Genomic DNA, 27472 nt, shown 5'->3' on the forward strand with positions numbered 1-27472 from the left:
TATAAAAATTTATGTCATTTGCAAAATAATTAAAACCAAAATTTTTACTTCAAAACTTAAAAAAATTACTAATTAGTAAAGACCTTCAAGTTTCCTTGTTTCTTCATCGAGTTTTCCAAGTGCTTCGTTGAGCATTTTCAATACAGCATGGGGGTTAGAAGGATTGAACGCCATGAGTATATTATCAGCGACATCTGCCTGGAATTTAACATTTTTAATTTGTTCAATTTTTTGTTTTTGTTGTGGAGATAAGTTCTTCATCTTATTCTCGTCAATTTCGTCGTCATCTTCTTTCTTCTTCTTAGGCATCTGTGGAGCTTTCTTGTCTGAAAGAGCCAATGTATTAGAAAGAGCGAGAGCTTCTGCCAAATTTGGCATTTCCGGTTGTTTTTGTTGTGGAGAAGGCATCGTTTGTGCTCTTGACTGATTCACAGTTGGAGGAGTCATTGGCGGAAGTTGTGGCATCTGAGGCATTGAAGGCATTGATGGTTTTCTTTCTTCTTTCGCTTTCTCCGGTTGTAATGGAGGCATTACAGGCATTGTTTGTGATTTCTCTTGTGTCATATTCATTGGAGGCATTGATGGTTTTGGTTCCGGTTGAAGAGGAGGCATTACAGGCATTTGTGGTTTTGGCTGTTCTTTGACTGGTTCTGGTTGTGGAATAACTGGCATTGGAGGCATTGTTGGGAATGATGGAACTGATGGTTTTCTTTCTTCTTTCGCTTTCTCTGGTTGAATAGGAGGCATCTGAGGCATTTGTGGTTTTGGTTGTTCTTTAACAGGTTCTTGAATTGGAGGCATTGTAGGGAAAGTAGGAACTGATGGTTTTTGTTTCTCTTCGACTTTAATTGGTTCTTGTTCGATTTGGATTGGAGGCATTTGTGGTAATTGATGTTTTGGCTCTTCTTTGATTGGTTCTGACTGAATGAACTGTTCCCTTGATACAGTGACAGTTGGAATCTTTGGAATTGATGATTTATTTTCGTCAGAAGCTCCAATTGGAGTTAATTCAACTTGTGTTGGAACAATTAATGAAGAAGGCATGTTTTCGTCATCATCTATTTCAGGCATTGAGAACGAAGAAGTCAAATTCTTCTTGGATAAGTCAGTTGTTGCCATAGAAGAAGAATAATCCAAAGAATCAAATGAACTGTCATCTCTTCTCATTCTCTTGTGAATGAACTTCTCTATGTAGTCGGAATCCATCTCGTATTTGTGGTCTTCTTCCTCTTCAAACGGATAAATTTCAACTTCTACTTCAATTTCTTTCTCTTCGACCTGTTCTTCAGTGGTTTCTTCAACTGGTGGCCATGGAGGTGCTGTAAAGTGTATTGTTGGCTCTGGTTGTTTGAAATCAACCAAATTATAGTTGGCTTCGTGGATTGGCTCTTCATCTATGTAGGATTTGTAGTTGGATTTGGATTCATCGGATGACTGAGGGTTAAAAGCAACAGGAATGAGTTTAAATGCTGGGAAAACTAAAGAATCTCCAAATACTTGAATTGTATCAATATTTATTGGATCTCTCTGACCGTATTCGTCTGTGTCTTGTTCGTTGTTGATTTCTGGATCTTCATCTTCTTGTTCTTCGTTCATTTCTTCATGAGTTATTGTTAATTCAAGATTTTTCTGTTCTTTCTTGAATAACTCTGTTGTTTGGATATGGTCAATGCCAATGGCACTCATGTAACGAATGGATAAACATGCTTTTATGTCAGAATCGATTTCATCTTCGAAAATTAGTTTTCTATCGAGTTCCTGAAGGTCATCCTTGATCTGTTGTACATTGCTGTAGTCTCCGCATGCTGCATCTGATGAAACTCTGACGATTTCGACCCTAGATTTTTCGATATCTTCGGCTTTTTGGGCAAATTTTGGTTCATTTGAATAAACAAGTATCTCATAAATAGTATTAAGATAAAATGTCAATGAAATTGATTGAAGAAGTGCTCTATCTGGTAATTGGTCCAACATTGTGTTCATTTCCTTTATTTGAGCTCTTGCAAGCTTCGAAAGTCCATGCAAAAGAATTCCTGTGACATTCTTGTTTGGTATTGGGATGATTTTTGTTGATCCTTCGACTAATTCAACAGTAAATAAAATTTTTTCTTTATCCTTAAGGAAGAACTCGCCCAAACTCTTACTAGCACCATTCAAATCATTAATAAACTCATTTGAAACCTCTAAATACTTCTTAAGACTTGATAATAATTTGGAATAATCCAAATTCGAAGTAGATCTTGATGTTTTGTAAATATCAAGAGCCTTTATAATATCCTTGTTAACATTCATAACCTTTCCAAGCGATTTGACATGCAAAGACTCAACATTTGATAATAATGTTGATAATGTCGATGTTTCCGAGTGAAGGAGGAGCCAAACAAGGGTTCTCGAGACAGATACGAAGTTGTGGAGAGGAAAGGCTTGTTCAATTGCCTTTTCTATCAATGGTTTGACCAAATCATCTGAAGTTGCTTTTTGAACTGTGAAATCATAAGCGTCCATCATAGAACTGAGGACAGCTCCGTGACAGATGACAGTAGGTATTGCTTCTACGTCATCTTTGAGCTTCGTTGCTGTCTCATTCGTTGCCAATTGGACCATATTTAGTAATTGAGCTAATTTCGGAAGAACTTGAACGGCATCATTGGAATCAAAGATGAGGGATCGACTTGCTGATGCTGCTTTCATGTATTCTTCTTGGTTTGATGATAGATATTCCCTCATCCATTTGGAACATAGTAATAATGTCTCAATAATGTACTCAAACATCGATGGATGTGTGGATATACTGATAAGCGATGCAATCAGCCTGCAAACGTTCGATGCAAGTCTCGATCTCATGGCTAAATCAGTTTGAGATACGGAATAATCACGAACTGAGCTTACAATCGCTGTGAAACTGTTTAGAACTGCATCGCGAGCTCCCATCAGTAAAATAATACCATCGTCAGTTTGGTCCGGAATAATGTTCTCAATTTCTTCCTGAAAAGAAGGTTGTTGCTGAAAAAGTGACTCCAAAATTTTGTAAACTTCAGAAAAACTTTGGTCGGTTTCAATTAAAGCGTGAGCAGCGGTGAGAGCAGGTTGTAAGACAGGGAGAATGATGTCTATCTTGCTGTCTTTAAGGAATTCTGACGGTTGGATGTTTAAAACAGCTAATTGGGGAAATCCATCATCTAATCCTTCAAATAACGAAGGAAAAGTAAGAATTAAGCCATTGTAGACCTTGAGGGAGTCTTTGAGCTTCGAAATAAATAAAGCGTTGAAGTCTGCCGGTGTTTTTTCAGAAGATTCGATAATTTGTGAGATAAAAGGTGAAATTAAGTCAGAATAGACGTATTGGTAATCTTCAAAGTGTGTTTTGACTTGTTTTGGTAACTTTTTTTCGTAGAAAACTTGGAAAATAAATGGTAATTCGTGTAATATTTTTTCTACAGTTTTTGTCATTGTTGCAATTGTTCTGTCATAATTTTCGTAATCGTTTCTGACTATATCTATGCAGATAAAGATCATTTCCGTAATTTCGTCGATTTGTTTTTGATAAAATTTAAACATTGGCTGAAAAACGTCTTTGATTGTAATATCTTGGAACTGGTCCAAGAGTTGTTGTGTAATTTGCTTCAAATATGGAATATATTGATTTAATGAGTCAATAACATAAGAATAATGTGTAGAAAGCTTTTCTTGTTGAGTTTCGACATACATTCCATCAGTACTATTACTGTAGATTGAGTTCAAGGCTTCAATTATCTCAGATATTGCTGATGCAATTTTGACAAAATCTGGAGAAAGAGGTTCTATTTCAACTAGATCAATAATGTGCTGAGAAATGATATCAAGTGAGTTTGAGAATGCGATTATTGGATTCAAAAGTGAGACAATTGAATTGGCTAAAGAAGTAATATTTGTATCTCCTTGTGAAAGCTTGTTCATGATTTCTGATAAGAATATTTGTAATGCATCTAATCTTGTAAGCAATTGTTTAGAGCAGTTCATGAAAAATGAAACGTTAATTACGATATTAAGATTTGATTGAGGATCAAAATTGTGTTTCAGCTTACCAAATAATGCGGAATTTAGAACTAATAGAATATCAATTAACTTAACAGTATTTGGAATCGATGTATTTGAAATCGGGAATTGCAAAGTCAAATCATTGCAAAAACTAAGCGCAATACTTTGAGATACTTTTGGGAGATGAAAAACTAACTGATTCTGATTATTTTCATAGCGGACATCACATACTATTTTTTGAAAATAATCAGGATAGTTTTTCATATTAATTTTTTTGTCATTTTTTTTATTTCTCATCTGAAATGTTTTTCCTCCCTTTCAATGAACTTGAAAGAACTTTGGAGGAGTATAAGGTTGTTACAAAATCTAAGTAGAAGGTAAATATAAAGATGTTTAAAAAAAATTAGATCTTTTGCTTGGACCAACGGCAGTTGACAACATGGAGCTCTTCAAGTCCAAGCTCTTCTAGAGAATTTTTGGTAGTTGGAGTATAGTTTCCTGTTCGATAGTTAATAAATGGGGAAAAAAAGATATTTGTTTTTTTGGAATCCATCTATCCCTAAATTTGGAATCATCTGAATATTTCATTCCATTTGCAAGTTCTTGAATTGAATTAATTACTTCATTGCTTGCATTATGTAATTTTGCATAATCTAAAATAATTCCATCAAGTATGAATGATACTCTATTAGCAAAAGAATGGTGAATTGCTTGAAATGCACCATATGAATAATCTTCAAGAAATAGTTTTATTCCTATTTTTCCTAAAAGTGTAATATCATCATCATTTAATTTGTAGAATCTATTAAATAGTAATAGTTCCCACAGACTAAAAATCTCATGGCCTTTGAAGCTCAAAATATCTTTGAAATTGAGAATGAAGCCCAAGAACATTCAAAATCATCCAATATAAGACAGCGGTTATTAACTCCATAACTCTTGAACACTTTAAGAAAAACCTCTTTTGTATCCATTAAATCAATTCAAGTACATCACATCATTCAATTGAATGGATCTTGATCGTCACAATAGTGAATATAGAAAAGTGCTGATAACATATCAAAAATGCTTTAATTTCGAAAATTTTCGAGAAGCTTCGTAGCAGAACGGATAATGCGTCTCCCTTCTAAGGAGAAGATTGGGGGTTCAAGTCCCTAAAAGGTGACATTGAATATGAATTTGATAGAAAAAGGGCAATATTGCAAATCTTTTACAGAACAAGATAAGTTAATTAGCCAACTAAAAGAACACATATCAAATAATCCAAAATTTTCAACTGAACACACACTTCATGCGCTTATTTCAAGAGATATCACAGATTTTAACTGTAGAGTAGCTGATTTGCTCGACATTACAATAAACTATGATCGTTTTGCCGAATTCTGGAACAAATTTTTTGAAGAAGGCATTCATCCCACTAATTTTAATCATGGTCTGTTTATCGTTGCTTATTTTTTAAATCATTATCCAAAAATGCCAGTTACTCCAAATATACAATGCGAAAATATCTATCCAATTATATTTTATCGTATAGAAAAATGTGTAATTGAATATCCTTTCGAAGAAATACAATATTCAATAATTACAGTGCTAACAGCGCTTGCACCTATTGCTCCATTACGTAATTTCCTTAGTCCTGGCCTATTTGATTCAGTTTTAGCTATATTTATGAACAGAGATGAAACATTTGAGATTTCTGTTCAGTTTCTCGATAGAATGTTTCATAGAAGTGATTCTGAAGAACTGTTGGATAATGTAATCATGAATTTAATTATTTTACTTGCAAATTATTCTCCACCGAAAAAATCTCTTTGGCATTTTCTTTGTTTCTTTCTAAAACGATTCTCCTATCTCATAGCTCCAATGTGTGACTTCGATAGTCTTGAAGAGAACGGTCTGATGCCAATTTTTACTCGATCATTAATATGGACAATCAGATTAGTTGTTCAAAACCCTCCAGAACAACATTCAACAGATTTCTGGGAGTTCTGCTGTGATACGTTGCAGAGATACAAAGCTGCAGAAAAAGGAGATAACTTCAGAAGACTGTATGACCACATTTGGAATGAAATGAGACTTTCTATTTTATATAGTTTTCATTCTGCTGTTGTTGACTTCAAAATTGAAAAAATTGTTGTTGAAACACTTAATCTTTTGATGGATTTGGGTGAAGAGGACGTGTTTACGACAATTCAAATGATTCCTGATGTAACAAGTATTGTTTCTGTTGGAATTTGTTGTGAAAATGATAATTATGCAAAGAAATTTGCAAAATTCGCTGAAGAAAATCAAATTCAGCCAATAAAATTGACAATTGTAGACCAAATATAATATATCTACAATATGTTTAATACTTAATAGAAAAAAAAACCAAATTTTATATTTCATTGTTTAATTTTGTAAATTATATATAGAATCATTATAAATTGGTTTCATATAACTGAAATATCTTTGGAATTATATATATTCTTCCAAATGATATTATTTAATTAATAAATTATGACTTTTGTTCTGTTTCATTACTTTGATATGTTAGTCTTTATTTGCAATCTCAATTGATCTCAGCATCATCATTGATGTATTAAAAAAAATACCACGATTTTTATGTCATTTGACATTGATTTTTTTAAAAAAATATCTACAATGGTATTTTATATTTAGTCTTAAAATGAATTAATTTATAAGGATAAGTTTGTTTAAGAGTAATTAATATGGAAGAAATTTATATTCAAAGTATTGAATGGGTATAGAATTATTTGAGCATCATCAAATGCTTTTATTGAATTTATGGTTTCTTTCGGAATGCAAAGGAGTGCACGTCTTGAATCAAATTGATGATCAGTATTTGACATACGATTGTTTCTTTTATGATTTTCGAAATTCTTCGATTTATTTCGATGATGAAAAAATACAGGAGCCATATCAGCTTGTTAAATGCACATTTGGCAAATTTACAAACCAGGATTTTGGTGCTGTTTTTATTAGAAATGAAAATAAAGTTTTAGTTTCTTTCATTAAAGCATATAGCTTATCAATAATTGGGAATGCTGATAAAGGTATCTTTATATCAGTTGATACACCAAATGAACTCAATATAAATTATTCAGACATCTTTGATTGTGGACGCATTGATATAGGGACCAGTGGTGTAAATACAATGCGTTGTAATAATATTCTTCAGAATAACATTAATATTACTTTTTGCGAAAGTAAGTTTACTTCTCTACAATTCACGACATATAATAGTTTAATAAAAGAATACACTGGAACTTTTTGCCATTTTTTGGCACTTTACAGTGGAAGTCAACTAATAATCACTTAGAGTAACCATCATTTTCAATACTGCAACTTGCTTTATAATAATAATCCTATTATTGGGACTCTTTGCACATTTGAATTTCAACATTGTAACTTAATATATCCAAGGTATAGAGGTGGAAATTCAATAATAAATTCGAATAATTTGGCATTTGATTGTTTTATAAATGATGCTTTCAAGGATAGAGTAAAAGAAAGTATTCAGATATCCTACCCAAGGAACGAATCAGTTTCAATTGTTTTTGAGCCAATTAATCGTGATCAGTTCAAAACTGCTCCTGCAAAAACGCCTCATAAAACTCCATTCAATACAAATGAAAATACACCGCATATTACTCCATATATTACTAATTATGCCACATTTCATATGACTCCATTTATAACTGAAGACATAACTCCAATACATACTCCATGTATCACTAATGAAATGTCACCATTAATGACACCACAAATAACGCCTATTGAAACTACTGTCCCAATAAAAACTGAACCTATAAATGAACCATATCTTGATACTAATGGTCATTTACGAAGGAAATATAGAAATGGTGTTCATTAATTTATGTATGATTATAAAAAAAATTAGAATTTTATAGAGATATAATACTAATATACGATATTTTATAAATAAAATTACTTAGAAAACGCTTTAATAGCGTTCTGAACAGCTATATATGTAGAAAGAATGCAGCATCCAACTCCAAACAATCCAAACAAAATTGCGCAAATATTCTTCCAATGGTATAGCTTAAGATCTGTATATTTGAGGTACATTAATGCTGGGAATGAGAAATTGGCCAAGCAACCACCAATTGCACCACCGATTCCAAGAATTGGTTTAATATTCTTTACAAGCATAGCGATAACCAATGGAATACCATTATTTATAGCAAGAACAGCTAATCTCTGCTTGTTATCGAGTGTTGCATGTGATGCTTGATTGAATATTAATGTTGACAGCATAGAAAGTGTTGATTGAGAGATAAGAGGATAAGCAAATGATACAACAAAGAAGAACACACCTCTTGTAATGATAATGATGATTTCTCCATCACCATATGTATTTAATACGTTTCCTTGTATGATATTTCCCATATCAAAGTAGCAGAAAAGAGAGGAAACAAGGGCCATAGCAAGAACTAAAGAGATTGCTGATAAAGAAGCAACACTTCTCTTTTTAACTAAAGGTTCGTAAGGAGCTACAACAGGAAGCACAACGCAAGGTAATGCAAATGTAAGAGCGTATATAGATAATGAGTTAAACAAGTCCATATCTACTTTAAAGTGTTTAACGGTTGCATTAATCTTCTTTGATTTCGAAAGATTCATAACTGACTTGTATACGACGACAACAACAAAGAATGTAACGAATGCAACGTTTGCACCTGAGAAAAATTTGAGGAATGAGATGTCTCTAGGGATAGTCAGAGCAATTGGGATACTCATGGCATAAATAAACATGAGAATGGCACGATAACCAAATTTTTCTACTGCATAGACTTTTGCAAGCTTGAACCATGAAATTAAGATGTCTCCTGCAATCATGATATATGCAAGTAGAATAGAGATCAAAAACAACAATGTTAATATCGAGAGTGCAATCGTCCATTTGTGTCCTAGTATTTTCTCGGCTAAATCTGCGAAACTTTCTGCACGAGTACTTTGTTGAAGCGAAATAACAATATACGTTGCATAAAATGATAAGGCTGCAATGAATACAAGCAAAAATATTGAAACTATTGTACCAGAATCAACGAATGTGTTAGGAACCGATAAAATGCCGGCTCCAAGTAAGGAGTTCATAAGATTGAATAGTGTTGGGAGAAAGCCTTGTCTCTTAGGAATATCAACATCGTATTGTTGCATATCTAAATCATCGAAGTGTTCAAATTGATCTAAAGCTGAGGTATTTTGAGTTTTATTATCGGATATAGTAACTGGATTACCATAGGCATCAATTGCTGTTGGTGGTGGTGGTGGCTTATCTGAAATTAACTCGTCCTTGTATTGATTATCCACTTCCATCTTTATGATAAAACGGCAGTTATATTTTAACACAACTCTCAGAAAATATTTGTGATAAATTGTTTATATAGAAAATTTTTAAAATTCCCGATGAAATATTTTCCAATGTTATATGTTCCGAAATAGTTCAGAAAAAGAACGATGAGATCGTTCTTTAAAATTTGATGGAAGTTTCTTTTTTTCAATGGAAGTCTAATTGGTAGATGCATTATCGGCGGCAATTTTGAAATTTCTGCTTACTCTGGGAAATAAATCTCTCCCAAATAATATTTTATATCTGGCTCAAATTTGAGTTATTCCCTCAAATTTCATTGTTTTAAAATTTTCTTATCGTGTTGATCTTCGGTTAAGATATTAATTCCTATGTGAGAGTAACATATTTCTCAACTTGTGAAATGATAATTTATGACCTTATGTAAAAATGCGTCATCATCGTACCATCAATAGTGGAGAATTAGGCTTATTTTGTAATCAGTGAAAGATTTTTGCAGATGGAATGAGTGCGTTTATAGTTTTTGTAATGAATCTTAATTTTCAAATAAAAATATATGGTCAATATGTAGTTTTAGATTTCCCTAGGGCTGTACAAAATCGAGAAAAACATTGCCGTGCGATAATATAGGGTCAAAAAAATCGCGCCTCGGCGGCTCCGCCGCCTCGGCACTATTAAGTGCGCATTATATTTAATATGTCCTTCTTTTTTTTCTTTTTTCTTCTTCTTTTCCTTCCTCTTCTTTCCTTCTCCTTCTCTTTTTACAACAACGTCGAAGATCTTCGAATTTGATTGTTGGAAAAGCATCTATTTCAGATAAAGGATGCCTTTAGTTAGTACACCAGTCTTGGGTATGGTGGCACTGCGTTCCACCTTACCCAATACTTGTGAATTTGACACTTTACAAAACCACTAACGTACATTTTACAACAAGAACGCAAAAACTAACTTAACCTTAAATATTTACAAAACCGCCAACCACTTCACTTCACTAACGAACTCACTAATGAAAAAATAAACGTTCTCATAAATTTTCTTCTATATCTTCATCGTCAGTGTTAACTCTATTGTAGTCATACTTGAAGTCATAAAGTTTCTCAAGTTTTGAAATGCATAGTCTTGTTAACTTACCTTCATCATCATAAGTTTTTATAAAACTACCATGACAATCTTTATAAACAGTCAATGTATAGTCAACTGGTCTAGGATGAAGTGTAAAGAACATGTTATGCTCGGGAAGGAAGAATAAATGTTTAAATGTATGTTTGTTATACTGTGGAATTCGAATGAGTTGCTTTTGTTCTGTCATTTACATCCAAATAAAAATTTTCAGTAAAAATAAAACTAACGTTAAAAATTTCTCATAACATAAACGTTCTCATTGCTTTATAACTCTCTTCCTTGGTTTCTTTTTAGTTGCTTTCTTTACGTCCGTCTCCAACTTGACTGTCTTTCTTCTTCGTCCATAATGATACCAATTACTTCCACCAGTCAATGGGTCAAATGGTCTTTCGTAAGGGTTTCCATACATTCCATAGGGACCATACGGAAGAACTACTGGTGGAAGTTGTGGAGAAGAAACATTTTCTTTAGTTCCATCGACTCTCTTTAAATGCATTGTTTCACCTTTCATCTGGTCATTAAAGTCTTTTGCGTGTTTTGCAAACTCATCGTCCTTTCCTAAAGCATTTTCTGACTCAGTCGCAACCAAATTGGATGCTTTATTTATGAGCCCTATTTTATTTAATCTTAACTTCTTTGCAACCCAGCCTCCAATCTTCCCTTTATTTGCATCTAATGTCTTCGAAACTCTTCCTCCACTCATTTTATTTACTGCGTCATAAGCTCCAAGTGCTTTTGCTCCAAATGCTAATGCTTTTGTTCCCATTGCGCCTAAAGCTGCCCAAGCTACCATTTACACCATATTAAAATCATCTCTCTTCAATATTATCTCATAAAAGTTCTCGTTACTGGAGAAAGTCAATGAAACATAAACATTCTCACGGGCTTCGCCCTCACCGCTTTGCGGTCTATCTAACTTCTTTCTTATCTCATCTATTCGCTTCAAAATGTCTGAACAATTGCTAACATCTTCTACAACAGTTATTTCATCATGAATGACCTTCAAGAACAAGCTCATTTAATATGCTATTAAAATCATCTCAATAATGAGTCCATCCTTTCCATCTTTAGGTAGCACAACATCTTTCATTGAAGAAGGTTCGACAAGTCTTATGTTAAACTTACTGACAAAGTTTGTTATACTATAATGCTTCGGCGGCGAATACATATAGTTTGAAAGACATAATATAGATTCTTCAGCAAATTCACTTATACTGGATTTTATAACAATGTTCTCACGAAACCAAATACCACCAATTGACAATCTTGTAAGCAATCCTGCTGAACCTTCTACTGTAAACGTCGATGGTAACATTCCACGAAGGTCATCTATTGACATCTTTGAGTCACTGAATTTAAATATTTTCTTAAAGCAATCGTCATTATCTAACCATGCAATAGCTTTGAAGTTTTCATTCGAATATACATCTGCTTCATTAAATGTAAAACCTGACTTCTTTGCAGAGACGACTTTAAAATCTATTGAGTTTGTTTCAAAATTATATGCTATGGTAACTTCTGAAGGTAATGGATGTCCTTCCGCAGTAAGTTGTTCTCTCACTACCGTTTGAAGCTTTGTGTTAAAAACTTTCATGTCATCTCCTGTGTCTAGGTTCACATACACAGCAACAGGAAAACTATCTTGCTTCTTTGTTTCATCATTATACCTCAAAACATTAAAGTTCTTCAATAATATTGTTCTTCCTGCTGGAATACTTCTAACTTGTCTTATTTCAATAGCTTTCTCACCTCCTACATACTCTACCCAGTGTCTTGGATATTCATAAGTATACTGACTTTCTTGAATTTTGGTTGGTTTCATCATAACGTGTTCATAGTATATCTTTATACTCTTGTCAGTTAGACTCGGTGCTATGTTCTGAATATTTCTGACTTGCATTTTTAATGGAGATAAAATGAAGCATTTAATACATGGCGTAGATGAAGACATGAATGAAAGCAGTGAAAAGCTCAACAGTTCTCTTATTCTTCCTTTCAGTAAGGACTATGAGTTCTGTTCAAATGGTGTTTATTTCTATTGTGGAAAGATGGGGTCAGGAAAGACATTTAACCTCATTCGTCATATACTCATAACAGAGCGTTTAGGAAACGACTCTTACTATGACCAAATCATTATATCAGCAACTTCAGACTCTATGGACTCAACAGCGAAAACATTTATGTCAAAAGTTCAAGCCTCTGTCGTTAAAGTTCCAGACAGTGAACTCATTGAATTTCTTCAACGTTACATTCGACGTAAGAGGAAATATTATGCCATCGTTGAATTTATACAGTCAGGAATGCAAAAGACCTCTGAGGAGATGGAAAGAATTATTGACAAACACCACTTACGTCAATACTCAGGAGTTTACGATATGAAACGACTTACAAACTACATTCTATCAAAACTTTCAAAATACCCCTTCAAAAAGTATCCTTCAAACACTTTGCTCGTTTGTGACGACTTCGCCGGAAAAGGTTTAGTGTCAAAGCCTGACTCACCATTAGCTAACATCATAACTAAAGTCAGACATTACCACTTAACTGTAGCAATACTTATGCAAACATGGCGTTTCCTTGCTTTAAACATAAAACGTCTCATAACTGACTTCGTTATCTTTCAAGGTTTCTCACGCTATGATATTGAACTCATTTGGAAACAGTCAGGTATAACATTACCTTTTGAAGAAATTTGGGAAGCATATAAGTCTCTCATCTCTCCTCGTTCATACCTTGAGATTCATATCATGACTAATACCATTAAAGTCAAAAATATTCCATGGGAACGACCAACATTGTTTTAAAGTTTAACCTTCAATTGACTGATGGTAAACAAATTCCATGCATCTCTGTCGCCATTTCTGTTAATATTTTTGCTGTCATTCATATCATCCACTTCCCCATCCGTTAGCTTTTGAGGATATGTGTTAGAATAGCTGTTCTTAAATGAAGGCTTCTCTCCCTTGAGAGCATAAACTCTATAACTTTCTGCATACTTTATGTTTGAACCTCCTGAGCCATCATTGACATAAATTTTTATAGGCTTCCACCCTTTGTTCATGTTCCTGCTTCTTCCCTTAGCTCTTTTGTTCAGTAGTTCTACATCTTTATACACAGCACCTGTCTCAGTGAATTCAACAATATTTTCATTCGTTAGCTTTACATTCAAACCCTTGTCGAGTATATTGTTCATTTCATACATATAAAAGGTTTTTATTCTATATGAAATGAGAAGCAAATCCATCTTAGCTGGTGCCGTTAATGTTCCAATTGAACCAACATCAAATGTTGACTCACGAACGACAAACAATATTGTCATAAAGAACTATAGTTCAGAGTGTTTGAAAGAAAAAGAACCAGAACTTAAGTCGGTGAATTTAAACTCAGCTTCAAACGCTAACGCTACATCAGATGTTAAGTTAGAGTATCCACCACTGGACCAAATTCTTTCAAGAGAAGCCAACGACAACCCTTACACAAATGTTCAAACAAATTCTTCAGATAACGTAGACCATTACCTTCTTCAGTTGTATCAAACTATCTTACTCAAAGACGATAAGAAGCTTTTGACAAATCTTATAAGCAAGAACCAAATAATTCTAACAAAGGAGGACCTTGAAAATGTTATATCACGAATAACAGGGAAACAATGTGTCATTGACTATCTCGACCCTGAAATCGAATGCTGTGGTCAAACGCCAATATTCATGAAAATAGGTAACATCCGCATCATTGAAACACCAGGTACTCCAGGAGTTGAGTTTAAGTATAGATATTCGAACGAATATACAAAACTTTCAACAGAATATAAACTTTGTTTGAAATATGTTTTAGTAAATTAAAGCAGTCAGTCAGTCAAAAAAATTTCAAGTTAGCAATTTGTAATATCTATCCAAAACTTCTTCAACAGTATCGAACTCATCTTCATATTGCAAACCTAATCTTATTGACTTGGTGCAGTTTTCACTAACACAATATTTTTCTGTTCTCTTGACTGACATAACTAACTCATTTGTTTCATCAAACAGCAACAACCAAAGTTCATGACCTAATACATAACATTCATACTTTATATTTTTAGCTCTGAGTTCTCTTGTAAGCCGTCGCATTTAATATTTTCTAAAAAGTCAACTTCAACAGTCATTCGCACTGGTGCCTTCAGTTCTACAGGCTCTCCTTGAAAGTCAACAAGTCTGAATTGCATGTCTTTCAAATTATGAGGACTAATGCGAACCCATTTACCTAAATGAGTTGCTATGACAGGAACGTTTGGAATGAACATTGAATTTACTTCATAACAGAATGATTTATATTCTACTGAACCTTTACTATTAACTCCTGAAATGCCTGTGACATTAGCTATTTTAGACTCAATGTACAAACAATTGCCATAACATACATATGGAACAGATTTCATCTCAATAACTCCACCAACGCTTTTTAAAGGAAATGTCATATGGTATGCACCCAAAAGAAGTTGTACTCTATGACTCATTCTTGGTATCTTAAACTCTTTCTCGCTGCTGAACTTCAATGTTCCCTCAGAAGAGAGTTCGACATCTATGTTGTCAATAGTTTCTTCATTTATGAGAGTATCTATGACTCCAGCAATTTTATCTATTCTGTACTCGGCTCTGTTAGGAAATGTTACAACACTTCTTTTGTCATCTATTTCAATCTCTATGAAATCTGTTTCATCTGTTATGACAAAAGTTGCGATAGTATTGAAGTCAACAACTCTGAAAGCAAGTGCTTCATTCTGAAGACCTAAGTTTGTTTGTAGCTTTACTGTCCCGTATTCGTTTGGGTCTGTACTTTGCAAATAGAACAACATTTTATTCTCATTAAAATATGACTATTGCTGCATATGCGTATGAAACAAATGAAGCAAGAAGAGCACACGAATTAGTAAATGAAAACTCAACATTAACCATTGAAGGCAATGATTTAGTCATTGACGATGGAAAAACTAAAAAAGTCATTGATTTCGATACTTTTAACACTTATGACCCATTCATTACAACAAGCAAGGTTCCCATCATAAATGATGGAACGGTGCAATATATAAATTCAACAGTAGATGCCTCATTAGTGAAAGTACTAAATGTTCTCATTGAATTACTAAAGAGCTTTCGATTTGACGACAACATTAAATGCTTAAAGAATTTAGTCATGAATGAGAAACAAATTCTTGGCGTTGCTGGTAGCAGTAATGATGTACACCTTATGACATTAGAATATTATAACGAACATAAAGATGAACTGAAAGGAGAGAAGGGTGACATTGGACCTCAAGGACCACAAGGAATACAAGGACCTCAAGGCGAAAACGGTTTGGATGGTGAAGATGGAAAGGATGGAAAAACTGCTAAATCATGGATATGGGACCTTATAAATACTGGTTTAACAGCTGGTTCATATGGAGTTCTTCAATACCAAATCGGAAAGATATGGGATGTACTTGGTGAAGAAGCTTTAGATGACGTCAAAGATGCTTTGAACTTCATTTCAAATGGTTCTGATACTATTAAAACTTTATCTGGTTGGATGCAAGAAACAAGGAGTCAAATAGATACTGTAAGACGTATAGCAAACAATGCACGTACGGGATTGGATACTTTACGAGAAGCACAAAATACACTAAAGGAAGCAAATGATATTCTTGGCTCAGTATCAGACATGCATGAAGATTGGCTTAAAGGTATTGACAAATCTTTAAAAAATCACAGTCAGTCTATTGCTGACTACAAGAAAAGTATAGATTTTTTACATAGTGCTATGGACGTACATGATGGAAGCATAAGGAACTTACTTAATGCTAACAATAACTTACCAGGAACTATTAAAGCATTTATAAAGTCCTTTGTAAAGCCTGGTGCTCTAACATTTAGGTCTTTGAGAGCAAGAGCATTGAAGTCAAGAGATGCAGAAACTCCAACAGAACCTACAGAAGGAACTGAAACAACAGAAACTCCAGAGGATCCACCAAAACCAACGGCAAATGAAATATTGTTCGAATATTTTCCAAGATACTCTGTCCTCATTGCATACATTCAAGAAATACTTAAGAAAGCTGACTTGACTTTGGGGGATGATGAAAGTTCTGTATATCTTTCGTTCCAATTCCAAATAGCAGAACTTTTGAGACAGATATGCTTAATGTATGACAACATCTCTGATTTCACAAGATATGACGACGACCATGACCCCGAACACGGCGAAGAAGAAGTTTTACAAACATCCATTAAGACAGGAAAGGTTTTAACTCAAAGTCTCATTATTGACACCGAAGATGGCGAAGTGGACGTTCTTCAAGAGCTGAAGAAAAATACTTCTTCGGGAGGTGGTGGTAGGCATGAACTTGAAATAAATGAGATAGAAGAGAAATTAGCCGAAAAAGCAGACAAAGACCATGTTCATTATGTAAGTTCAGATGAACAAATTATAATGGACTACCACGGATATTTAACACGAACTGAAAAAAGAGTGAAGACAAAAGATGTTAATGAAAGAAGATATAAATACATTCGTGCTGAAGGTTATGACATACGCTGTACTGTACAGTATGACACGGGTAAAGCACCAGAAGCATTTGGTTATAACAATGAAATTTATGCCTCTAGTTTCTTTGTTAACGATGTATTAGTTGAACCAAGATTTACATTGAGAATAAGTAGAAAAATAACCGTTGAAGATGCTATAAAGAATAAAGCAGAGAAAGATGAACTTGACGCAACAAACAAAGTTTTGGAATCTCATAAACATAATATCTCCGATATAAATGAACTTCAAGCTACATTAAATAGTAAAGCAGACAAGAACCATACACATGAATCCTTCACTACTGTTAGAGCAGATGACATAATATTGAACTATAACCTCGGCTCAAGCGCACCATTAGAAAATCCAAGTACAAGCGTAAAAGATACTCTTAACAATTTAGATAACAAATGCACTAATATTGAAGGACATGTCAGAAACTTTGAAACATATGAACTACCAACGCTTTTAGATAAGAAAGCTGACAAAACTTATGTGGATGAAGAACTTGAAAAGAAAGCAAGCAGAGATGAACTTAGTTCGTATACTAGAGCAGAAGATATAGCAATAATTCAGAAAAGTATTGACAAAAAGGCTGACAAAAAACATTGGCATTATACAGTAAAAGGAGGTAAGGGAGTGCGCGTTGGTTCAGATTATTCTGAATATCTTGAAAGAACAAATGAAACTAAAGTCATTGACGGTATAACATATACACGTTTCAACAGAACTAAGACAGGAGTACATTATGGAGTTCATAGAGAAGATATTCGTAAAAGTTTTGAATGGAATGAAGAAATATGGTCAGCAACTGCTGAAATGGATATGGGTTTAAATCCGGAGTTTTTCATTCAAATCGTTGAAGTTAAAAACTATGAAGATATAATGGAGGACAAAGCTGACAAAACAGAGCTTCAAACATTAAAGACTGAAATACTTCAAACATTATATCCTATAGGCTCTATTTATACGTCAATGAACTCAACAAATCCAGCAAGTGTTTTAGGTTTTGGTACTTGGGAACAGATTGTAGACAAATTCTTATACTGTGCTAACTCTTCAAAGCAAACAGGAGGTTCGAAGAAAATTACTGAAGCAAACTTACCTGCACACACTCATACAGGAACTACAAACTTTTCTGGCGACCATAGCCACTCATTAAGAGACCACCCATTATACAACTCAGACTATGAAGCTGGCAATGAAGTTTTATCTCCATCTTATAACAATTCAGCAAAAAAGACTTTTCGACCAACTGAACCAGGAGGAAATCATGTCCATACTTTCACAACAAATCCAACAGGCTCGGGTGAAGATTATATGCCACCATTTATGACTGTATTCGCATGGTACCGTCTTGAATAAAATCTTTATTTTTACATAAATGAGTTTAAAAGAAGTATTCGAATCATCACCGTGGAGGTCATTTAAGAAGTTCAATGAAGCTGCAAAGAGTTGGGGATTTACTAACAGAGCTGAAGTTAAAAAGTTCTTTGACAAAAATGTTGTACATCAAACAAAAATAAACCCTTACGACTACTTTTTACCAATTTACTCCAACACTCCTGACGCATACCAATTTGACACTCTCATTCAAAGCAGAAAAGGAGGACATAAACCATTCCTCATCTTCATTAATGTTAACACTCGCAAAGCATATGCATATCCAATGAGGAATAAAGGAACTCGTGAAGTGTTAAGAGTTTTACAAAAGTTTGTAGCAGAACATAGCCCAAGTACTTTAACATCAGACCAAGACAGTGCATACCTCAGCAATGAAATCACAGATTTTCTCATTAAGCATAACATAACTCACTACACTACTGAAGACCATAACCATAACATACTCGGTATCATTAACCGCTTCATAAGAACGCTCAGAGATTTAAACCAAGAGCGAGACTTTACCGAAGAAACAATGAAACATTTTCTCGAAGTATATAATTCCTCAACGCATTCTACAACAGGACATACACCAAATTCAATGACACAACAACAAGAAGAAAAGTATATACAAAAGAAACGAAGTCAAACACAAAATATCAGAAATTCAACACAATTTACCCTCATTCCTGGTACAAAAGTTCGTGTAGTTCTTGACGACAAACCGTTGACAAAGAAACGTTTAAGGTTAAGTCGAAATTATTATATCGTAGACTCTACGCAAGGTAATGGATATCTTATAAAAGCTGCTGACGACTCCATAGCATTTTACCCTCGTCATAAATTAGTTGAAAGTAGTAATGGCAAACTTGCTGAAACCATTGACGAAGCAAAGCGAGGAGTGGTTATTGAAATACTTGGCTATAACACAAACGATGACACTTATAAAGTAAGATATGAAGGAGGCGTTGAAGATGTTATACCATCTAAGAACTTGAGAGAGTCGAAGCCAACACATCTGGGACCATTAGAGCGGGAGTACTGGAAAGACAAAAATATGCCAGAAAGAATAAGAAAATTCTTCTAAACTTTTTCATTAGATGTAAATCAGACATGAACGAGAACAGTCATGATATCATTAATGGTACCATTTATTTTAACATAAATGAACAAAAATAATGAATTTCATTAGTTAGAAAAATAACGCTAATTTTATTTTTTTCTAATTTTTTATCTTGTATGTAAGAACAGAAATGTCAGTCGAAGCAAAAACATTCACGAACAAATCTAATGGCGAAACATTCACAAAAGGCACTTATAACGGTATTGAAGTCTTACATAGAGACAAGGATGGTTACATTAATGCAACAAAGATGGCAAGAGAAGCAGGAAAGTTAAACCATTTAAACAGATTTCTCAATAGTGCTAAAATGCAGGAAATTCTTGAGTTTTGGTTGAAAGAATACGGTGGAGCCAAAAGTGGCTCGACCTCAAAACAAGCATTTTATGAGCTTACTAAGGGTGTTATAAATGAATTCAAAGGTATTTACATACATCCTGACCTCGTTCATTTTGTTGCTGAATGGTGCTCTGTAAAGTATGCATTTTATGTCAAAGATATTATGGACTCCATAGACAAGAAAGTTCATGAGAAATTAGATGAAGAAGAACTTGAAGATACAGTAGAGAATGCTAAACCTTTGTTCGAACAAGATGTTAGAAAAATGCGCGAAAAACAATTAGAACATGAACGTGAGATATGTTATGGTTATAGAGATTCTCCATACGAACTAGACCAATGGGAACAAGAAGATTTAAAGAGAGAATTTAGAGAATATGAACTCGCTAAGATAGCATTAGAAGCTGCAGAAAAGAAGTTAAAAGTTTGGGGTCGTTTTGTACAAAAATATTGTGAGTAAATGAACCATTTATTTTTGTCATAAATGACCAAAAAATAATGTTTATGTTAGAATGTTAGATCTAACACGTTTTCTAACCTCTTTTATAACATGGTCTAAAACTCTCGAAAATCATGAATTTTTGACATTTCCTTATGAAAGAAAAATAACGCTAATTTTTTTCTAAGAAAAATTTTTATCTTGTATGTAAAGACAGTAATGACAAACATTGAGTTTGAAACAGTTAGAAAGATTGACAATGACACCAAAGTGGTTAGAATTGGTGATTTAAACGTAAGATACTGTAAGAAATACAACAAATATTCTTTGTCAGACATTATAACACCATCTGGAAAGAAAACAAAGGACTGGGTTAGAATTGCTTCTACTCAGAAAATTTTAACAAGAAATCCTGAGCTTATGATATCAGTAAGATTCTATGGAACTACAGCATATCTCATTGACAAAAGTCTTATACCAATAATTCTTCTATGGATTGACCCAGTTGTTGGATATAACTTCATAACTTATGGTTCATTCGATACGGAACGTTGCAGTGAAGGCTTACTTTACATCGTTCAGAAACCGAAGGACTTCAATACAAAGAGATATAAGATAGGAAGAACATATAATATAACTCAAAGATATGACAGTACAATCAATAGAGTCAAGGTTGTGTTCGTTAATGATATGAGAGCTGCAGAAACAGAACTACTTGAAAAGTTTGAGAAAATGTATGGTGCTCCCATGAAAGGTAAAGAAACGTTTGAAGTAGATGAGATAGATAAAGCTATAAAATTATTTGACGAAGTTGCTGAAAAATACATGTAAAGCGTTTATTTTTGGTCTTTTGTGAAAGTCAGAAAATAACGCTAATTTTTTTCTAACAAAATTTTTATCTTGTATGTAAGAACAGCAACGACAACATCAGTTATCGTTCATGAAGCCATTAATGAAGAATATGAATACATACAGTATAACAAACAACTGAGACTCATTCGTTCAGTCAAAGATGACATGTACCAAATGCAGAGTATTTTGACAACATGTTTTGCTCCAGAGAATAAAACACCAAATGAATGGTTTGAATTAAATAGCACTCATGAACTCCTCAGTGAGTTTGAACATGTAGAACTTAAAAAGATGTACCAAGACAGACAAAACTTACCATCACATCTAAAAGGTATATATGTTCATAAGTTCCTAGTTAGTTCAATAGCAATGTGGGCTTCACCTCGTTATGCAATCTACATACTTATGCTACTTGACGAACTTTGTACAAAGCAGAGAGAAGATATGATGAAAGAAGACAAAAGCATACAGAAAAGAATACCGCGTTCAGTACCAAAAGGAAAGGAAAAGAGTTATAAGTATATGATATATACTGAAGAGTTGGAGAAAGAAGAAGACAGAGATATGGTTATGTTGCATTTAGTGAGAAGAAACAACAAAAGCTTTTATGACTTAGCTAAGATATATAAATCTGACAGAAACTGGTTCTATCGTGAAAACTTACCGATTTCAATGACACCGAATGAGCAAATAAAGGAAATTGTCAAAAATACTCTTCCTCAAACACACTATGACATCAAAGGTTGCACAATACTTACATTCAAAGAAGACTTAACATTACTGAAGGAAAAAATAACAGAATATTTTGACAACTTCAAAGAGGAAAAATAAAAAAATCTAAGCTAATTTTATTTTTTTTATAAAATTTTATCTCATATGAAAGAACATGAATTTAGAATATTCGGAAGTCATGACAGAAGAAGAGAACGAACAACATGTAAAAGATTATGCAAAATTTCTGAAGACATACAAAGCATTTAAACAATATCTAAATGCTTCTAAAGATTATGCAAAATTTTCTGAAGGTATATAAAGCTTATGAAAAAGCGTATGAAAAGTTTATACATTGGGGAATTGTTGTAAAATATCGATATGAAGACTAACCAAAAATATATTTTTGCTTAAATAACGTCAGGGTCAATTTCTTCAACCATTTCACTTCCTTCGTCAATGTCAATAGAAGCTTCTTCAACCTTTGTAAGAACTTTTGTATAACATCTTTGTTCGTTATTGTTTTCAGCGATGAAGGATTATATTTCACATTTGTTTCACCTTTCTTATATTCTTTCTGTTCAGAAAAATTCATAGCAATACTGAAGAAGTCAATGTTAGAGTTCTTTATGACAGTATAGTGTGTATCTTTGACATTCACGAAGAAACTCTTTTGTTTCAAAACTACTGCTAACTCTTGTGAAGTATAACGTTTGCGGTCAATGACGATAGCTAATGGTCTGACATACTGACCGAACTTAGATTCTTTCACAAACTTCTTGTTAAAGATAACATTAACATTTGAAGCACCATTGAACTCATTCTTGATGGCAGTAGCGAGAGCATTGTATGAAAAGAACTTGCAATCTTGCATGTGTTTCATTAAAATAAAAAGTTTGAAATATTTTAAAACTAACCTTAAAAAATCTAAGCTAATTTTTTCAAAAAATATTTTTTATTTCCTACTAAAGATGTATCGGAAGTTGTCTAAGTTAGAACACTCGGAAATAAAACAACTTCTTACAGAAGCTAATATAGATGTTGCAAAGCATTACGCAACAAACAAAAAAGCACTCGCTGACATCCTCAATGACTATAATGGTGAAATAACTTATGATAGAATTCATGAGTTCATAAAGCCGCAACGCGGCGAGGACGAAGTCCATGCAAGAGCATTTCCTTTAAATGACGTTGCTATTGACTTATATCATAGACGTTCAGTACCTCATGAAGTAAGAAGAGAAATGTTTGACACAACAAATGCGAACGTTGGTCATACTCGTAAAGCTCTTTCTCATGACGTTCGTCAAGAGATGTTTGAACTTACGAACTCAAACGTTGGTGAAACAAGAAGAGCTGTACCTCATGAAGTAAGAAGAGAAATGTATGACATAACAAATGCAAACGTTGGTGAACACGAAAGAGAGACGACACACTGAAACAACAGAGAAGAGAGATGTTTAAAAGTGCTATAGAACAAGTTCGCAAAGCTAATGATGTCATTCGTTCCATTGACGACAAACCAAAAGAAGGTGAGAGATGGTTAAAGAAAGATGAAGAGAATAGGAAGAGAAATGTGAAGTCAGGCAATAGACTCATTGACTTTAACATCGAAGCTTTAGATGAACCAAACAGAGACTACTTACACAAACATTTCGGTAAGGTTTTCATGAGACTCTTAGAGAAAATTAAAATAAACTCACAACAGAGATGGATGGTATGTTATAAACTTGGTGGAAAGTATGAATGTTCTACGTTAAACCTCAATAATATTGGAACATTACTACATCAGCTCTTGAAGGAGAACTTTATATCAGAGATAGAAGCAAATGCTGCAGGTATTGTTGAAATGCACTATGACTTCTTCTTGACAAACATAAAGAATCTTACTGAAATAAAGATGTATGATTTAACAGAATATGAAGGCTTAACGATGTCAGATGTAAAGAAAGGCAAACCAAAAAAGAGACCATATAGAGATGAAAGCACACTGACAAATGACCAGAAAGCCATTTTGGAAGCTCTTAAGCAAACAGGAAACCCAGCACTTATAGAAAGCTTTTGGAAAGATAATGGTGAAAAGAAGTTTTTATAAGAAGAGAAGCGGTCAGTTCTGGAAGTATCTTTGCACATTACCTATAAATCTTGAACGCTACCAATCTTCAATGAACTGAACAAAAGAACTGCAACACTTATGACAGAGGACAATTGTTTCGTTTATGCTTGCATTCAGGCTGGAGTAAATGAAGAAACTCTTGACCACATGAGAGAAGTCATTCGTGTTAGAGACTTTCCTCAAAGTAAAGTACAAGAAATTTCTGACGCAACAGGTATAGCATTTAATGTTACCATTGGTTATTTCAATGACTCAAGACATAATGAAATAAAGAGATACATACCAAAAGAATGTGAAACTGTTCGAACTATTGACTTACTTCTTGTTGAAGACCACTACATGCTAAATGAAAGACTTCCAATGACAACATATTTCATTCGAAACTATATAGAAATCTCAAAGCTGTGGTGGAATGAACATTGAGAAACAGATGAAGATTTATACAAAGAGAGAAGATAAATATGTAGTTCGTTATGATAGAACAACACCGTTATGGGATGTTATGAAAACATTGTGGGAGTGCAAATATTTCGAACCTATTTCTTATGGAGAACTTTTCACATATACTACTGACTTATATAAACAGAACCTTGCACCATTTAAAGACTTGTCATATGCTCCAAAGTATTGTGTACAACTGAAGGAGAAAGTAGAGTCAAAAGAAGTAAATAAAGCTAAATGTAAGTTCATTCCTGAGCACGTTTTCTTTGCTGACTTTGAGTGCAGTACCGATGGCTTTCATAAAGCTTTTAACATATGTTATGACAGTGAAGATGGTTCAGTGAGTGAAAGCATATGGGGTCAAAACTGTGCAACAGAATTTTTGGAGCGACTTCCTGACAAGAGTTTAATATATTTCCATAACCTCAGTTATGACATAAACTTCATCTTAAGACACATGACAGAAGTGAAAGGAACTCCCATCATTAAAGGTTCACGAACAATGCAAATAACTGGCTTATATAAAGGACGGGCAATTATTATAAAAGACTCTTACAGTGTTATAAATAAGAAGCTTAAACTATTTCCTGCTATGTTTAACTTACAAACAGGACCGAAAGAAGTATTTCCATATAACTACTACAGCAGTACTTTTTGCAAATGACAACAGAACTGGTGTCATTTCTGAAGCTTGTAAGTTTGTCAAAGATGTTGAAACATTCATGAAAAACATAGATTCCATCAAAGGTTGCAGAATAGATGAGAACCACTTCGACTTAGAAAAGTATAGCACATTTTATTGCAAACAAGATGTAAGAATATTAAGAGAAGGTTTTGTTAAGTTCCGCAATGACATATTGAAAGAATTTGATTTAAACGTTTATGACTACGTTAGTATTTGTTCAATTGCTAACAAATTATTTGAGAACAGAGTGTACTTCCCGAATGGAAATTTTATGACCTCTCAAATAAACCAAGAGAGTTTATTTCGAGATGCATTCAAGGTGGAAGATGTATGTTGTCAGATAACATTAAACAAAAGAGTAAAGAGAAACTCATTGCTGATTTCGACGCTGTTTCATTATATCCATCAGCTATAGCAAGACTTTATACTTTAGAAGGTATTCCAAAGGTTATGAAGAAAGAAATGTTAAGCAGAGTATCTCATGAACATTTATTTGATGACGACCAAAAGGAACCCATTGGTGAAAAGTTTATGTCTGGCTTCTTTGTTCTCATTAAGATAAAAGAGATTGGCATACATAGACACTTTCCTTTAATAGTTTGTGACCCTGAACTAAATCTAGAACTTAACGTTCCCAGAAGTTCAAATACTTGCTGTTTAATGTATGTTGACCATATAACATTACAAGACCTCATAAAATATCAAGGTGTCAAATGTGAAGTGTTGCAAGGATACTATTACGATGGAAACAGAGATATAAGAATAAGAGATGAAGTAAAGAAGTTGTTTGAGTTAAGGTTAAAGTATAAGAAAGAAGGAAATCCTTTGCAAGAAAATATAAAGCTCATTCTGAACAGTATTTATGGCAAAACTATTCTATCTCCTATTGAGTCAAAAATAACCATAGTAGATGACAAAGATGCTATAAGATATGCTATAAGAAACTACAACCATATAGTGAAGTTCGAAGGTTTGGATGGTTCGGATAAAACTATTTTCAAGCTAACGAAAAGCATTTGCAGATACTTTAACTTCTGTCCACTTGGTGTTAATATTCTGTCAATGTCGAAGAGAATAATGAACGAAGTATTCTGTACTGCAGAAGATATGGGACTTCAAATATTTTACCAGGACTGTGATAGCATGCATATTTTCAATGAAGACATACCAAAGCTTGCAGCAGAGTTTAAGAAGAGATACGGTAGAGAACTTATTGGTAAAACATTAGGTCAGTTCCATTCTGACTTCGCAGAAATAACACCTGGAAAACAAAGTTTAGCATACAAGTCAATATTTTGTGGAAAGAAGACTTACATAGACTTACTCACTAACGATTTAAATGAAGTTGCATTCCATGCACGTTGCAAAGGTGTCAAACAAGACGTCCTTGCTTTAACAGCAAATGAAATGTTTCCTGAAGCTATACAATGCTATTACAATGAAGATAAGAACATTCACATACCTGTTGGAACATATGACAAAGACTCTGAGTTCAGTTTAATGAAACTTTACAAAGCACTTTATGACGGTCAAGAGATTGGATTTGACTTATGTAAGTCTGCTACACTTGCATTTGAGGAAAAGTTTAACTTTTCTATTCAGACTAAGACTTCATTCATAAGAAAGCTTAAGTTCTGAGAACATGAATGAGAAAAATAATGAGGTCATTTATTTTTGTCAGCAGTGAGGTCATATAAGATTATATTGACGTTTGAATGCACTGTATGAAATTTTTGTAAGTTTTCCTTTTACAGTCCATGCATTTACATACAGAGTTCCACATTTATTGTTTTCCATTACATGAAGCTCTCTATAGCGAATTCCATTAAAGAAATAGAAGAGGTCTTGTTCTGGGTCATAGTATAAATCATCGAACTCATGTTTTCCATATGTTTTAACTTCAATGGAGTTTTCACCAATTTCATCTACATAGTTATAATTTATACCATTTGCTTTACATCTGTTTTTATTGTTTTGTTGTGATGTTACATATCTTAAATTTTCTATTCTATTGTCTGTTCGTATATGATTTATATGGTCTACTTGAGGTAAGTTGTCTGGGTTAAGTATGAATTGTTCTGCTATAAGTTTGTGCTTGAAGTATTTTTGACCGTTTAAACATAACCTATAATATCCATCGCTCATCCATTCACTCACAATTTTTCCTGTAGATTTTTTCCTAATATTGTGTGGATATTCTGTGTTAATTTCATAGTCGTTGTCAGCAACAAGTGTTTCCCAAACGTCTTCACCTTCCATGCCTTTCACTCAAATAAAAATTTTCAGAAAAAATAAAACTAGCTCAGATTTTATAATATTGCTATGGTAGAGTTTAAGAGTTGAGCTTCAATGTATAAACAATCTTTTCTATC

General features: G+C 33.6%; 13 protein-coding genes, 1 non-coding gene and 3 pseudogenes across 17 annotated transcripts, besides 3 other annotated features; 12 read left to right on the plus strand and 5 right to left on the minus strand.

Moving 5' to 3' along the window:
• Positions 1 to 17: 17 nt before the first annotated feature.
• Positions 18 to 4304, minus strand: TVAGG3_0326440 (uncharacterized protein; the record flags this gene model as incomplete). Its single annotated transcript, XM_001325925.1, has 1 exon — positions 73 to 4281. One exon carries the CDS (start codon positions 4279 to 4281, stop codon positions 73 to 75), a length of 4209 nt encoding a protein of 1402 aa, XP_001325960.1.
• An 805-nt stretch (positions 4305 to 5109) lies between these two features.
• On the plus strand, positions 5110 to 5182 carry TVAGG3_0326450. Its single transcript has one exon. It is a non-coding gene; the product is annotated as a tRNA-Arg (tRNA).
• Positions 5183 to 5490: 308 nt separating this feature from the next.
• On the plus strand, positions 5491 to 6534 carry TVAGG3_0326460 (uncharacterized protein; the record flags this gene model as incomplete). Its single annotated transcript, XM_001325926.1, has 1 exon — positions 5491 to 6348. The coding sequence occupies one exon, from the start codon at positions 5491 to 5493 to the stop codon at positions 6346 to 6348; it is 858 nt and encodes a 285-aa protein (XP_001325961.1).
• Positions 6535 to 7896: 1362 nt separating this feature from the next.
• Positions 7897 to 9377, minus strand: TVAGG3_0326470 (amino acid transmembrane transporter protein; the record flags this gene model as incomplete). The annotated part of the gene is made up of 1 exon (XM_001325927.2): positions 7969 to 9360. One exon carries the CDS (start codon positions 9358 to 9360, stop codon positions 7969 to 7971), a length of 1392 nt encoding a protein of 463 aa, XP_001325962.1.
• Positions 9378 to 9985: 608 nt separating this feature from the next.
• Positions 9986 to 10113: a mobile genetic element.
• Positions 10114 to 10183: 70 nt separating this feature from the next.
• Positions 10184 to 10710: a terminal%2Cinverted (terminal inverted repeat of Maverick-1A/1C transposon ID:TVAGG3_0326490).
• Positions 10184 to 27472: part of a mobile genetic element that runs on past the window's edge.
• TVAGG3_0326500 (protein of unknown function, DUF4107 family) lies at positions 10731 to 11267 on the minus strand (the record flags this gene model as incomplete). Its single annotated transcript, XM_001325928.1, has 1 exon — positions 10731 to 11267. One exon carries the CDS (start codon positions 11265 to 11267, stop codon positions 10731 to 10733), a length of 537 nt encoding a protein of 178 aa, XP_001325963.1.
• Positions 11496 to 11911, minus strand: TVAGG3_0326510 (annotated as a pseudogene). Its single transcript has one exon. A coding segment is annotated over exon 1 (416 nt).
• Positions 13702 to 14316, plus strand: TVAGG3_0326520 (uncharacterized protein; the record flags this gene model as incomplete). Its single annotated transcript, XM_051230281.1, has 1 exon — positions 13702 to 14316. The coding sequence occupies one exon, from the start codon at positions 13702 to 13704 to the stop codon at positions 14314 to 14316; it is 615 nt and encodes a 204-aa protein (XP_051100011.1).
• On the minus strand, positions 14544 to 15308 carry TVAGG3_0326530 (uncharacterized protein; the record flags this gene model as incomplete). Its single annotated transcript, XM_051230282.1, has 1 exon — positions 14544 to 15308. The coding sequence occupies one exon, from the start codon at positions 15306 to 15308 to the stop codon at positions 14544 to 14546; it is 765 nt and encodes a 254-aa protein (XP_051100012.1).
• On the plus strand, positions 15647 to 16556 carry TVAGG3_0326540 (organellar and viral DNA polymerase type B; the record flags this gene model as incomplete). The annotated part of the gene is made up of 1 exon (XM_051230283.1): positions 15647 to 16556. A coding segment is annotated over one exon (910 nt), but the record flags the coding sequence as incomplete, so codon positions are not given.
• TVAGG3_0326550 (phage tail repeat-like family) lies at positions 17483 to 18379 on the plus strand (the record flags this gene model as incomplete). The annotated part of the gene is made up of 1 exon (XM_051230284.1): positions 17483 to 18379. A coding segment is annotated over one exon (897 nt), but the record flags the coding sequence as incomplete, so codon positions are not given.
• Positions 18399 to 19021, plus strand: TVAGG3_0326560 (integrase core domain containing protein family; the record flags this gene model as incomplete). Its single annotated transcript, XM_051230285.1, has 1 exon — positions 18399 to 19021. A coding segment is annotated over one exon (623 nt), but the record flags the coding sequence as incomplete, so codon positions are not given.
• TVAGG3_0326570 (uncharacterized protein) lies at positions 19651 to 20316 on the plus strand (the record flags this gene model as incomplete). The annotated part of the gene is made up of 1 exon (XM_051230286.1): positions 19651 to 20316. The coding sequence occupies one exon, from the start codon at positions 19651 to 19653 to the stop codon at positions 20314 to 20316; it is 666 nt and encodes a 221-aa protein (XP_051100016.1).
• Positions 20515 to 21017, plus strand: TVAGG3_0326580 (organellar and viral DNA polymerase type B; the record flags this gene model as incomplete). Its single annotated transcript, XM_051230287.1, has 1 exon — positions 20515 to 21017. A coding segment is annotated over one exon (503 nt), but the record flags the coding sequence as incomplete, so codon positions are not given.
• TVAGG3_0326590 (KilA, N-terminal/APSES-type HTH, DNA-binding family) lies at positions 21313 to 21978 on the plus strand (the record flags this gene model as incomplete). The annotated part of the gene is made up of 1 exon (XM_051230288.1): positions 21313 to 21978. One exon carries the CDS (start codon positions 21313 to 21315, stop codon positions 21976 to 21978), a length of 666 nt encoding a protein of 221 aa, XP_051100018.1.
• Positions 22830 to 23780, plus strand: TVAGG3_0326600 (annotated as a pseudogene). Its single transcript has one exon. A coding segment is annotated over exon 1 (951 nt).
• TVAGG3_0326610 lies at positions 24053 to 25035 on the plus strand (annotated as a pseudogene). Its single transcript has one exon. A coding segment is annotated over exon 1 (983 nt).
• Positions 26244 to 26738, plus strand: TVAGG3_0326620 (organellar and viral DNA polymerase type B; the record flags this gene model as incomplete). The annotated part of the gene is made up of 1 exon (XM_051230289.1): positions 26244 to 26738. One exon carries the CDS (start codon positions 26244 to 26246, stop codon positions 26736 to 26738), a length of 495 nt encoding a protein of 164 aa, XP_051100019.1.

Source organism: Trichomonas vaginalis, chromosome V (genome assembly GCF_026262505.1).
Source record: "Trichomonas vaginalis G3 chromosome V, whole genome shotgun sequence".
Lineage (NCBI taxonomy): Eukaryota > Parabasalia > Trichomonadida > Trichomonadidae > Trichomonas > Trichomonas vaginalis.